The sequence below is a fragment of the Oncorhynchus kisutch genome, linkage group LG13 (genome assembly GCF_002021735.2).
Source record: "Oncorhynchus kisutch isolate 150728-3 linkage group LG13, Okis_V2, whole genome shotgun sequence".
Lineage (NCBI taxonomy): Eukaryota > Metazoa > Chordata > Actinopteri > Salmoniformes > Salmonidae > Oncorhynchus > Oncorhynchus kisutch.
The window spans coordinates 8042871-8057752 of record NC_034186.2 but is presented as its reverse complement, the minus strand read 5'-3'; the positions used below and the strand labels follow the sequence as shown (position 1 = coordinate 8057752).

General features: G+C 47.7%; 1 protein-coding gene across 1 annotated transcript in view; it reads left to right on the top strand.

The window, feature by feature from the left end:
• The window catches only part of LOC109903054 (disks large homolog 1), a 287487-nt gene that overhangs the window by 234578 nt on the left and 38027 nt on the right, over positions 1–14882 (top strand). The window contains 1 exon segment of the mRNA XM_031785507.1: positions 9241–9349. Coding sequence (XP_031641367.1) covers positions 9241–9349 — 109 coding nt within the window.

Below are 14882 nucleotides of genomic sequence, written 5' to 3'. Positions count from 1 at the left end.
ACAGATCGTAGTATCTCTACACACACCACACAGGAGCCAATGTGGAGCAGACGCTAGAGAGAGCTCGTCATCACTACCACACACACACACACCGTCACTGAGAGCGGAGACCAGGCTCTAACTCAGAGAGAAGCACCTTTCACCAGGCAGAAGCTACCCCTCAGCAGAGTACTATGTAAGTACAGCATGTTGGTACAGCTTTGTCTTTCAGAGATAAAACTGTGTGGGGGGTGTGTGTGGTGGTGTGTGTGTGGGTGTGTGTGGGGTGTGTGTGGTGTGTGTGTGTGGTGTGTGTGTGTGGGGTGTGTGTGGGGTGTGTGGGGTGTGTGTGTGGGGTGTGCTGGTACTCCGGTATGAGTAGGTTACTCAGCCTTAATTACATTCTGTGTACAGTAATGGCTCGGGGATGGGTGGTAGGACACGGCAGGCACAGGCAGCAAGTGCTCTGCTCAGCTCCTTTCTGCTTCATGCTGCTACCTCTATCTGACAACAGAGTAGACATGCTGCCTACCTCTATCTGACAATAGAGTAGACATGCTGCTACCTCTATCGGGACAACAGAGTAGACATGCTGCTACCTCTATCTGACTACAGAGTAGATGTGCTGCTACCTCTATCGGACAACAGAGTAGACATGCTGCTACCTCTATCTGACAACAGAGTAGACGTGCTGCTACCTCTATCTGACAACAGAGTAGACGTGCTGCTACCTCTATCTGACAACAGAGTAGACGTGCTGCTACCTCTATCTGACAACAGAGTAGACGTGCTGCTACCTCTATCTGACAACAGAGTAGACGTGCTGCTACCTCTATCTGACAACAGAGTAGACGTGCTGCTACCTCTATCTGACAACAGAGTAGACGTGCTGCTACCTCTATCTGACAACAGAGTAGACGTGCTGCTACCTCTATCTGACAACAGAGTAGACGTGCTGCTACCTCTATCTGATAACAGAGTAGACGTGCTGCTACCTCTATCTGACAACAGAGTAGACGTGCTGCTACCTCTATCTGACAACAGAGTAGACGTGCTGCTACCTCTATCTGACAACAGAGTAGACGTGCTGCTACCTCTATCTGACAACAGAGTAGACGTGCTTCAGCACACAGCGGTGTTCTATTTAGAAAAAAATGCTTATTTAAGGCTTGTCAGGAATTGATCCGAATGTTCTCTGTTCTGGTGTTTCCCTGTGTGTGTTGTTTCAGATGCTGAATTTAGCCCCAGCGGGTTTTTACGGGGGATTGTATTCGCCTCAGTTTAACTTTTTAATATAACTGCTTGGTTCCCCATGGTGGGTGGGTGGGTGGACGCTGTGGGCCTTTTCTATCATCTAGGAGGTACTGTATTTTGGAGTGTTTTTCTGCCTCTGTATTTTGATGATGCTGTAGCTGGTGGTGGTGTTGGTGGTGTTGTTGGTGTTGTTGTAGCTGTTGGTGGTGTTGGTGTAGCTGTTGTTGTAGCTGTTGGTGCTGTTGTTGGTGTTGCTGTAGCTGTTGGTGGTGGTGGTGTTGGTGGTGTTGTTGTAGCTGTTGGTGGTGTTGCTGTAGCTGTTGGTGGTGTTGGTGTTGTTGTAGCTGTTGTTGCTGTTGTAGCTGTTGGTGTTGCTGTAGCTGTTGGTGGTGTTGTTGCTGTTGTTGTAGCTGTTGTTGTAGCTGTTGGTGGTGTTGCTGTAGCTGTTGGTGTTGTTGTAGCTGTTGGTGTTGTTGTAGCTGTTGGTGTTGTTGTAGCTGTTGGTGGTGTTGTAGCTGTTGTTGGTGTTGTAGCTGTTGTTGGTGCTGTTGTAGCTGTTGGTGCTGTTGTAGCTGTTGTTGTAGCTGTTGGTGTTGTTGTTGCTGTTGGTGTTGCTGTAGCTATTGCTGTTGGTGTTGTTGTTGTAGCTGTTGGTGTTGTTGGTGTAGCTGTTGTTGTTGGTGTTGCTGTAGCTATTGCTGTAGCTGTTGGTGTTGTTGTTGTACCTGTTCTTGTAGCTGTTGGTGTTGTTGTGTTGGTGTAGCTGTTGGTGTTGTTGTAGCTGTTGGTGTTGTTGTAGCTGTTGGTGTTGTTACTGTTGCTGTTGGTGTTGTGGCTGTTGGTGTTGTTGGTGTAGATGTTGTTGTAGTTGTTGGTGTTGTAGCTGTTGGTGTTGTAGCTGTTGGTGTTGTAGCTGTTGGTGTTGCTGTAGCTATTGCTGTAGCTATTGCTGTAGCTGTTGTTGTAGCTGTTGGTGTTGTAGCTGTTGGTGTTGTTGCTGTAGCTGTTGGGGTTGTTGTAGCTGTTGGTGTTGTTGGTGTAGCTGTTGGGGTTGTTGTAGCTGTTGGTGTTGTTACTGTTGCTGTTGGTGTTGTGGCTGTTGGTGTTGTTGGTGTAGATGTTGTTGTAGTTGTTGCTGTTGGTGTTGTAGCTGTTGGTGTTGCTGTAGCTATTGCTGTAGCTATTGCTGTAGCTGTTGTTGTAGCTGTTGGTGTAGCTTTTGGTGTTGTTGTAGCTGTTTTGTGTTGTAGCTGTTGGGGTTGTTGCTGTTGGTGTTGTTGGTGTAGCTGTTGGTGTTGTTGGTGTAGGTGTTGTTGTAGCTGTTGGTGTTGTTGCTGTTGGTGTTGTTGCTGTAGCTGTTGTTGGTGTTGGTGTAGCTGTTGGCGTTGTTGTAGCTGTTGGCGTTGTTGTAGCTGTTGGCATTGTTGTAGCTGTCGGTGTTGTTGTAGCTGTTGGCGTTGTTGTAGCTGTTGGGTTTGCTGTTGGTGTTGTAGCTGTTGGTGCTGTTGGTGTTGGTGGTGTTGTTGTTGGTGTTGTAGCTGTTGGTGCTGTTGTAGCTGTTGGTGCTGTTGTTGGTATTGTTGTAGCTGTTGGTGTTCCTGTAGCTGTTGGTGTTGTTGTAGCTGTTGGTGTTGCTGTTGGTGGTGTTGTAGCTGTTGGTGGTGTTGGTGCTGTTGTTGGTGTTGTAGCTGTTGGTGTTGCTGTTGGTGTTGTAGCTGTTGGTGCTGTTGTTGGTGTTGTAGCTGTTGGTGTTGCTGTTGGTGTTGTTACTCTGTATTATGGTTTGTTCCTTTGTGATGTCACCATCACACCCCTATTCCTCCATCAAGGGACCTGTATCCTCAAAAGAATCTAAAAACATCTGTCTGATAATGTAGAGACAACATCTGATCATTCACAATGCCCATATCTGATCATTAGGGCTTCCCGAGTGGCGCGAGATGCGTCACTACAGTCCCTGGTTCAAATCCAGGCTGCATCACATCCGGCCCGTGATTGGGAGTCCCATAAGGCGGTGCACAATTGGCCCAGTGGCGCCAGGGTAGGCCGTCATTGTAAATTAGAATTTGTTCTTCACTGACTTGCCTAGTTAAATAAAGGTATAGAGGACTCAGCCAGGCTTCTTCAAGGTCACCTCATTCAGCCTCCATCTCTCCTCTTCCCTGCTAAAGCCAACAGATTGGAAAAGTGAGATGAGCATTACTACACTATCTAGAACCAAAAAGGGTTATTTGGCTGTCCCCCACAGCAACCCTTTTGGTTCCAGGTAGAACCCGTTTGGGTTCTACGTGGAACCCAAAATAGTTCTACCTATGGGGACAGCCGCAGAACCCTTTTGGAACCCTTTTTTCTAAGAGTGTACAAAGTAGGCTAAAACATTTGAATTATTCAACAAGTTTTACTGTCTCTTCTGATTGGAGCCATTATAAGCCACCCAGGGTTGAAGCAGGGCTTCTATAAGGCCTACATGAACTGGAGGCAGAATGATGCTTGTCGTCGTCTGTAATAGATGTGTAATTCATTGGCTCAGAGCGTTACACTAGGTCTACCAAGCCCTAGATCAGTGTATAACTCTTTCCTAGACATGTCTGCGTGGGATAACTGTTTTCAAATCAGTTTTCACTGTCGTGAAAGCTACTGGTAGTCCTCCTCTCATCTTCTCAGGGGAGATGGAGAGATTTGGCCAGATGTTGCAGCCAGAGAGAGATGTAATCAGGTGGACTCTCTCTCTACATCCCCCTCCATCTCTCTCTACATCCCCCTCCCTCTCTCTCTACATCTCCCTCCCTCTCTCTCTACATCCCCCTCCCTCTCTCTCTACATCCCCCTCCCTCTCTCTCTACATCCCCCTCCCTCGCTCTCTACATCCCCCTCCCTTGCTCTCTACATCCCCCTCCCTTGCTCTCTACATCCCCCCTCCCTTGCTCTCTACATCCCCCTCCCTTGCTCTCTACATCCCCCTCCCTCTCTCTCTACATCCCCCTCCCTCTCTCTCTACATCCCCCCTCCCTCTCTCTCTACATCCCCCTCCCTCTCTCTCTACATCCCTCCCTCTCTCTCTATATCCCTCTCTCTCTCTCTCTCTACATCCCCTCTCTCTCTCTACATCCCTCTCTACATCCCTCTCTCTCTCTACATCCCCCTCCCTCTCTCTCTCTCTCTCTACATCCCCCTCTCTCTCTCTCTCTCTCTCTCTCTACATCCCCCTCCCTCCCTCTCTACATCCCCCTCCCTCCCTCTCTACATCCCCCTCCCTCCCTCTCTACATCCCCCTCCCTCCCTCTCTACATCCCCCTCCCTCTCTCTCTACATCCCCTCCCTCTCTCTCTACATCCCCCCTCCCTCTCTCTCTCCATCCCCCTCCCTCTCTCTCTACATCCCCCTCCCTCTCTCTCTACATCCCCCTCCCTCTCTCTCTACATCCCTCTCTCTCTACACCCCCCCTCTCTCTCTACAACCCCCTCCCTCTCTCGCTCTACATCCCCCTCTCTCTCTCGCTCTACATCCCCCTCTCCCTCCCTCTCTCTACATCCCCCTTTCTCTCTACATCCCCTCCCTCTCTCTCTCTACATTCCCCTCTCTCCCTCCCTCTCTCTACATCCCTCTCTCTCTCTACATCCCCCTCCCTCTCTACATCTCCCTCCCTCTCTCCCTCCCTCCACCGGTGGGGTTTAGCCAGTCTCTCTGGTACACAGACTCATCAACCACAGAACAGCAACTACATTTAAACCCTTTATCATTACTCGTTGACAGAAGGTCTCTCTCTCTACCTCGCTCTCTCTCTCTACCTCGCTCTCTCGCTCTTTCAATTCAATGGGGCTTTATTGGCATGGGAAGCGTATGTTTACAATGTGAAAGCAAGTGGAAGAAACAAATTTAGCATTAACAAAAAACTATTAGAAATTAACAGTAAACATTGCACTTAAAAATGTTTTTAAAAATATTTTTTTCCTAACAGATATGGGAGTTTGTGGGTCTGTGCAATCTGGGGGAAATATGTGTCTCTAATATGGTCATACACTTGGAAGGAGGTTAGGAAGTGCAGCTCAGTTTCCACCTCATTTTGTGGGCAGTGAGCACGTAGCCTGTCTTCTCTTGAGAGCCAGTTCTGCCTTCGGCAGCCTTTCTCAATAGCAAGGCTATGTTCACTGAGTCTGTACATAGTCAAAGATCTCAATAAGTTTGGGTCAGTCACAGTAGTCAGGCATTCTGCCACTGTGTACTCTCTGTTTAGGGTCAGTCACAGTGGTCAGGTATTCTGCCACTGTGTACTCTCTGTTTAGGGTCAGTCACAGTGGTCAGGCATTCTGCCACTGTGTACTCTCTGTTTAGGGTCAGTCACAGTAGTCAGGCATTCTGCCACTGTGTACTCTCTGTTTAGGGTCAGTCACAGTAGTCAGGTACTCTGCCACTGTGTACTCACTGTTTAGGGTCAGTCACAGTAGTCAGGCATTCTGCCACTGTGTACTCTCTGTTTAGGGTCAGTCACAGTGGTCAGGCATTCTGCCACTGTGTACTCTCTGTTTAGGGTCAGTCACAGTGGTCAGGCATTCTGCCACTGTGTACTCTCTGTTTAGGGTCAGTCACAGTAGTCAGGTATTCTGCCACTGTGTACTCTCTGTTTAGGGTCAGTCACAGTAGTCAGGCATTCTGCCACTGTGTACTCTCTGTTTAGGGTCAGTCACAGTAGTCAGGCATTCTGCCACTGTGTACTCTCTGTTTAGGGTCAGTCACAGTAGTCAGGTATTCTGCCACTGTGTACTCTCTGTTTAGGGTCAGTCACAGTGGTCAGGCATTCTGCCACTGTGTACTCTCTGTTTAGGGTCAGTCACAGTAGTCAGGCATTCTGCCACTGTGTACTCTCTGTTTAGGGTCAGTCACAGTAGTCAGGCATTCTGCCACTGTGTACTCTCTGTTTAGGGTCAGTCACAGTAGTCAGGTACTCTGCCACTGTGTACTCACTGTTTAGGGTCAGTCACAGTAGTCAGGCATTCTGCCACTGTGTACTCTCTGTTTAGGGTCAGTCACAGTAGTCAGGTATTCTGCCACTGTGTTCTCTCTGTTTAGGGTCAGTCACAGTAGTCAGGCATTCTGCCACTGTGTACTCTCTGTTTAGGGTCAGTCACAGTAGTCAGGTATTCTGCCACTGTGTTCTCTCTGTTTAGGGTCAGTCACAGTAGTCAGGCATTCTGCCACTGTGTACTCTCTGTTTAGGGTCAGTCACAGTAGTCAGGTACTCTGCCACTGTGTACTCTCTGTTTAGGGTCAGTCACAGTAGTCAGGTATTCTGCCACTGTGTACTCTCTGTTTAGGGTCAGTCACAGTAGTCAGGTATTCTGCCACTGTGTTCTCTCTGTTTAGGGTCAGTCACAGTAGTCAGGCATTCTGCCACTGTGTACTCTCTGTTTAGGGTCAGTCACAGTAGTCAGGTACTCTGCCACTGTGTACTCTCTGTTTAGGGTCAGTCACAGTAGTCAGGTACTCTGCCACTGTGTACTCTCTGTTTAGGGTCAGTCACAGTAGTCAGGTATTCTGCCACTGTGTTCTCTCTGTTTAGGGTCAGTCACAGTAGTCAGGTACTCTGCCACTGTGTACTCACTGTTTAGGGCCAGTCACAGTAGTCAGGTACTCTGCCACTGTGTACTCTCTGTTTAGGGTCAGTCACAGTAGTCAGGCATTCTGCCACTGTGTACTCTCTGTTTAGGGTCAGTCACAGTAGTCAGGTATTCTGCCACTGTGTTCTCTCTGTTTAGGGTCAGTCACAGTAGTCAGGCATTCTGCCACTGTGTACTCTCTGTTTAGGGTCAGTCACAGTAGTCAGGTATTCTGCCACTGTGTTCTCTCTGTTTAGGGTCAGTCACAGTAGTCAGGCATTCTGCCACTGTGTACTCTCTGTTTAGGGTCAGTCACAGTAGTCAGGTACTCTGCCACTGTGTACTCTCTGTTTAGGGTCAGTCACAGTAGTCAGGTATTCTGCCACTGTGTACTCTCTGTTTAGGGTCAGTCACAGTAGTCAGGTATTCTGCCACTGTGTTCTCTCTGTTTAGGGTCAGTCACAGTAGTCAGGCATTCTGCCACTGTGTACTCTCTGTTTAGGGTCAGTCACAGTAGTCAGGTACTCTGCCACTGTGTACTCTCTGTTTAGGGTCAGTCACAGTAGTCAGGTACTCTGCCACTGTGTACTCTCTGTTTAGGGTCAGTCACAGTAGTCAGGTATTCTGCCACTGTGTTCTCTCTGTTTAGGGTCAGTCACAGTAGTCAGGTACTCTGCCACTGTGTACTCACTGTTTAGGGCCAGTCACAGTAGTCAGGTACTCTGCCACTGTGTACTCTCTGTTTAGGGTCAGTCACAGTAGTCAGGCATTCTGCCACTGTGTACTCTCTGTTTAGGGTCAGTCACAGTGGTCAGGTATTCTGCCACTGTGTACTCTCTGTTTAGGGTCAGTCACAGTAGTCAGGTACTCTGCCACTGTGTACTCACTGTTTAGGGTCAGTCACAGTAGTCAGGCATTCTGCCACTGTGTACTCTCTGTTTAGGGTCAGTCACAGTGGTCAGGTATTCTGCCACTGTGTACTCTCTGTTTAGGGTCAGTCACAGTAGTCAGGTACTCTGCCACTGTGTACTCTCTGTTTAGGGTCAGTCACAGTAGTCAGGTACTCTGCCACTGTGTACTCTCTGTTTAGGGCCAGTCACAGTAGTCAGGTACTCTGCCACTGTGTACTCTCTGTTTAGGGTCAGTCACAGTAGTCAGGCATTCTGCCACTGTGTACTCTCTGTTTAGGGTCAGTCACAGTGGTCAGGTATTCTGCCACTGTGTACTCTCTGTTTAGGGTCAGTCACAGTAGTCAGGTACTCTGCCACTGTGTACTCTCTGTTTAGGGTCAGTCACAGTAGTCAGGTACTCTGCCACTGTGTTCTCTCTGTTTAGGGTCAGTCACAGTAGTCAGGTACTCTGCCACTGTGTTCTCTCTGTTTAGGGTCAGTCACAGTAGTCAGGTACTCTGCCACTGTGTACTCTCTGTTTAGGGTCAGTCACAGTGGTCAGGCATTCTGCCACTGTGTACTCTCTGTTTAGGGTCAGTCACAGTAGTCAGGTACTCTGCCACTGTGTACTCTCTGTTTAGGGCCAAATAACATTCTAGTTTGCTCAGCTTTTTTGTTTTTTTTTGTTGATTATTTCCAGTGTGTCATAGTTATCTTTTTGCTTTCTCGTAATTTGGTTGGGTCTCATTGTGTTGCCGTCCTGCAGGTCTGTTTGTGTTTGAACACAGCCAGCTGGCTGTTCATCTCTCTGTAGGTGGTGAGGGCTTTGTGGTGGAAACATGTGAGCATCACTTCCTTTTAGGTGGTTGTAGAATTGAACAAGTCTTATCTGGATGTTGATAACTAGTGGGAATAGTCCTATTTCTGCTCTGCATGCTTTGCTTGGGGGTTTTGCGTTGTACACAATTAATATTTTTACAGAATCCTGCAATTGGGTGTTTGTCACATTTTGTATATTCTTGGTAGGTCAGTGGACCCATGACCTCACAGCCGTAAAGGGCAATGGGTTCTATAACTGATTGGAGTATTTTTTTGCCAGATCCTAATTGGGATGTTGAGTTTTATGTTCCATTTGTTGGCCGTAGAAGTGTTCATAGCCTTGTGGAATTTACCCGCGGTGTTGGTGTTTAGGCCGAGGTCGGTGTAATTATTTGTGTGCTCTAGGGCAACAGTGTAGAATTTGTATTTGTCTCAGTCTCTCTCCCTCTACGTCAAGAGTACAATAGTTAAATCTCTCTCTGTCGTAATGTATTCATCGCCAGAAAACAATCAAATCTGCTGTATACCCAAAACAGTCCTATCTTTCCTCTGCAGAACAGAGTGGAATCAGTCTTTGAAGACAGATTCTCTCTCATTTTCCTTCTGAGGATTTTCTCTCGGTCTCTCTTTTTTTTTAGACTACTGTCACTTTTCTCTTTTTTCATTCAGTTATAATTTCCTCCTTTTTCCCCCCTGTTTTCCAGAGTACAGTCGGTTTGAAGCCAAGATCCATGATCTACGTGAACAGATGATGAACAGCAGTATCAGCAGTGGCTCTCTGCGGACCAGCCAGAAGAGAACTCTCTATGTCAGGTAATGATTACTCAATTAACCCCTTCATAACCTATGTCATGTACCTGATAAACTCGTATGATCCTAAACCTTATGATAATGTCTATGGCTTCATCTTCTAACGTCTACACTGTTGTGAAGGAAGTGGACGGGTGATTGCAGCTGTCGCCCTGATAGGCACGCAGCAGATTGCTTTCACCTACAGAGACGATATATACTAGTGTACAGTATATGATCATGTCTGTGATTATATTATTATTATTATTATGATATATACTAGTGTACAGTATACTAGCCCTGTATCCCGTTATCTGGAGGCTGTTGTCTTTTACTGTCTGGGTACTTTCATAACCTTTAGCTTCATGATGCTATCGATGCACGCTACCATGACTGTGGCTTTCTGTCTGAGGAGAATCGAAAAGGGGAAAACTTTATTGCCCACGTCGACATTGACAATATTCAACCCATTAAGGGCAGAGCTCAGGAGCACTGGCCCTTCGTGTCTTCTGTCTGTGTTGACACAGACACTTAAGGTGTTTTCACACTGTTTTCCCCTGACATAACCCCTCACACTAGACTACTGTCATAACCCCTCACACTGTAACACTGTTTCCCCTGACATAACCCCTCACACTAGACTACGGTCATGACCCCTCACACTAGACGACTGACATAACCCCTCACACTAGACTACTGTCATAACCCCTGACACTAGACTACTGTCATAACCCCTCACACTAGACTACTGTCATAACCCCTCACACTAGACTTCTGTCATAACCCCTCACGCTAGACTACTGACATAACCCCTCACGCTAGACTTCTGTCATAACCCCTCACGCTAGACTTCTGTCATAACCCCTCACACTAGACTACTGTTATAACCCCTCACACTAGACTACTGACATAACCCCTCACACTAGACTTCTGTCATAACCCCTCACACTAGACTTCTGTCATAACCCCTCACGCTAGACTACGGTCATGACCCCTCACGCTAGACTACGGACATGACCCCTCACGCTAGACTTCTGTCATAACCCCTCACACTAGACTACTGTTATAACCCCTCACACTAGACTACTGCCATAACCCCTCATGCTAGACTTCTGACATAACCCCTCACGCTAGACTTCTGACATAACCCTCACGCTAGACTTCTGTCATAACCCCTCACGCTAGACTACTGTTATAACCCCTCACACTAGACTACTGACATAACCCCTCACACTAGACTTCTGTCATAACCCCTCACACTAGACTTCTGTCATAACCCCTCACGCTAGACTACGGTCATGACCCCTCACGCTAGACTACTGACATGACCCCTCACGCTAGACTACTGACATGACCCCTCACGCTAGACTACTGTTATAACCCCTCACACTAGACTACTGACATAACCCCTCACACTAGACTTCTGTCATAACCCCTCACACTAGACTTCTGTCATAACCCCTCACGCTAGACTACGGTCATGACCCCTCACGCTAGACTTCTGACATAACCCTCACGCTAGACTTCTGTCATAACCCCTCACGCTAGACTACTGTTATAACCCCTCACACTAGACTACTGACATAACCCCTCACACTAGACTTCTGTCATAACCCCTCACACTAGACTTCTGTCATAACCCCTCACGCTAGACTACGGTCATGACCCCTCACGCTAGACTACTGACATGACCCCTCACGCTAGACTACTGACATGACCCCTCACGCTAGACTACTGTTATAACCCCTCACACTAGACTACTGACATAACCCCTCACACTAGACTTCTGTCATAACCCCTCACACTAGACTTCTGTCATAACCCCTCACGCTAGACTACGGTCATGACCCCTCACGCTAGACTACGGACATGACCCCTCACGCTAGACTTCTGTCATAACCCCTCACACTAGACTACTGTTATAACCCCTCACACTAGACTACTGCCATAACCCCTCATGCTAGACTTCTGACATAACCCCTCACGCTAGACTTCTGACATAACCCTCACGCTAGACTTCTGTCATAACCCCTCACGCTAGACTACTGTTATAACCCCTCACACTAGACTACTGACATAACCCCTCACACTAGACTTCTGTCATAACCCCTCACACTAGACTTCTGTCATAACCCCTCACGCTAGACTACGGTCATGACCCCTCACGCTAGACTACTGACATGACCCCTCACGCTAGACTACTGACATGACCCCTCACGCTAGACTTCTGTCATAACCCCTCACACTAGACTACTGTCATAACCCCTCACACTAGACTACTGTCATAACCCCTCACACTAGACTACTGTCATAACCCCTCACACTAGACTTCTGTCATAACCCCTCACGCTAGACTACTGACATAACCCCTCACGCTAGACTTCTGACATAACCCCTCACGCTAGACTTCTGTCATAACCCCTCACACTAGACTACTGTTATAACCCCTCACACTAGACTACTGACATAACCCCTCACACTAGACTTCTGTCATAACCCCTCACGCTAGACTACGGTCATGACCCCTCACACTAGACTACTGTTATAACCCCTCACACTAGACTTCTGTCATAACCCCTCACACTAGACTACTGTTATAACCCCTCACACTAGACTACTGTCATAACCCCTCACGCTAGACTTCTGACATAACCCCTCACGCTAGACTTCTGACATAACCCTCACGCTAGACTTCTGTCATAACCCCTCACACTAGACTACTGTCATAACCCCTCACACTAGACTACTGTCATAACCCCTCACGCTAGACTACTGTCATAACCCCTCACGCTAGACTACTGTCATAACCCCTCACGCTAGACTACTGTCATAACCCCTCACGCTAGACTACTGTCATAACCCCTCACGCTAGACTACTGTCATAACCCCTCACGCTAGACTACTGTCATAACCCCTCACGCTAGACTACTGTCATAACCCCTCACGCTAGACTACTGTCATAACCCCTCACGCTAGACTACTGTCATAACCCCTCACGCTAGACTACGGACATGACCCCTCACGCTAGACTACTGTCATAACCCCTCACACTAGACTACTGTCATGACCCCTCACACTAGACTACGGTCATAACCTCTCACACTAGACTACTGTCATGACCCCTCACACTAGACTACGGTCATGACCCCTCACACTAGACTACGGTCATAACCCCTCACACTAGACTACTGTCATAACCCCTCACACTAGACTACTGTCATAACCCCTCACACTAGACTACTGACATAACCCCTCACACTAGACTACTGTCATAACCCCTCACACTAGACTACTGTCATAACCCCTCACACTAGACTACTGTCATAACCCCTCACACTAGACTACTGTCATAACCCCTCACACTAGACTACTGTCATAACCCCTCACGCTAGACTACTGTCATAACCCCTCACGCTAGACTACTGTCATAACCCCTCACGCTAGACTACTGACATAACCCCTCACGCTAGACTACTGTCATGACCCCTCACGCTAGACTACTGTCATGACCCCTCACGCTAGACTACTGTCATAACCCCTCACGCTAGACTACTGACATAACCCCTCACGCTAGACTACTGACATAACCCCTCACGCTAGACTACTGACATAACCCCTCACGCTAGACTACTGACATAACCCCTCACGCTAGACTACTGTCATAACCCCTCACGCTAGACTACTGTCATAACCCCTCACGCTAGACTACTGTCATAACCCCTCACGCTAGACTACTGTCATAACCCCTCACGCTAGACTACTGTCATAACCCCTCACGCTAGACTACTGTCATAACCCCTCACGCTAGACTACTGTCATAACCCCTCACGCTAGACTACTGTCATAACCCCTCACGCTAGACTACTGTCATAACCCCTCACACTAGACTACTGACATAACCCCTCACATTGATGCCACAGAAGAGAGAAGAAGATGATGATGATGATGACGTGCAGGTTCAAGGGGAAAAAGCGTGTTCTGTTTTGGGATATTGATTAGCGATTGTCAAGGATGCTCAGAAATTCCAAAATACTTTTTAGTTCACGATGATTTGTTTGTAATTTGTGGTCTATAGGCTGAGGGTTACCCCCCAATTTTTTTTTAAAGAGGACTATGTGTGAAAACAAATCAAATCAAATGTATTTATATAGCCCTTCGTACATCAGCTGATATCTCAAAGTGCTGTACAAAACACCCTTAGGCAACACCACAAACACCCACCCACACACACACACACACACACATTTTCTCCACCATCTGAAGTGAACAGATCCTCTGCACTGATACATTGACTGATGTTAGAGAAGCCATTGTCCTTTATGTTGACTGGAGCCCTGATATGGCTGGTCTTCTTCCATTATGATGTGGACATACAGCTGATAACAGAGGCTAGTTTGATTTGTCCATTCAGGCCTCATCTGTGTGTGGCCATCTAGTGGAAAGCCCGTATGGACCAGCTCCATATTAATGCCCATGATTTTGGAATGAGTTGTTGGATGAGCAGGTGTCCACATACTTTTGGTCATGTGGTGTGCACTCAATAAAAGGCCTCTCCTACAGTATACTGGAGAAGGATGTGGAGCAGGCCTCTCATACAGTATACTGGAGAAGGATGTAGAGCAGGCCTCTCATACAGTATACTGGAGAAGGATGTAGAGCAGGCCTCTCCTACAGTATACTGGAGAAGGATGTGGAGCAGGCCTCTCCTACAGTATACTGGAGAAGGATGTAGAGCAGGCCTCTCCTACAGTATACTGGAGAAGGATGTGGAGCAGGCCTCTCCTACAGTATACTGGAGAAGGATGTGGAGCAGGCCTCTCCTACAGTATACTGGAGAAGGATGTAGAGCAGGCCTCTCATACAGTATACTGGAGAAGGATGTAGAGCAGGCCTCTCATACAGTATACTGGAGAAGGATGTGGAGCAGGCCTCTCCTACAGTATACTGGAGAAGGATGTAGAGCAGGCCTCTCCTACAGTATACTGGAGAAGGATGTGGAGCAGGCCTCTCCTACAGTATACTGGAGAAGGATGTAGAGCAGGCCTCCTGTAGGTTTTCACTCCAACCTTAGTTGTAACTAACCTGATTCAGCTTATCAACAAGCTAATTATTAGTTTCTAGTTTTATTAGTCGTGTGTGTACGGGATACACATGATATACACCATCAAACGAAATGCTTACTCGCAAGCTTGGTACACCTGTATTTGGGGAGTTTATCCCATTCTTCTCTGCAGATCCTCTCTGCAGATCCTCTCAAACTCTGTCAGGTTGGATGGGGAGCGATGCTGCACAGCTATTTTCAGGTCTCTCCAAAGATGTTTGATAGGGTTCAAGTCCGTGCTGTGGCTGGGCCACTCAAGGACATTCAGAGACTTGTCCTGAAGCCACTCTTGCGTTGTCTTGGCTGTGTGCTTAGGGTTGTTGTCCTGTTGGAAGGTGAACCTTCGCCCCAGTCTGAGGTCCTGAGTGCTCTGGAGCAGGTTTTCATCAAGGATCTCTCTGTACTTTGCTCCGTTCATCTTTCCCTCGATCCTGACTAGTCTCCAAGTCCCTGACC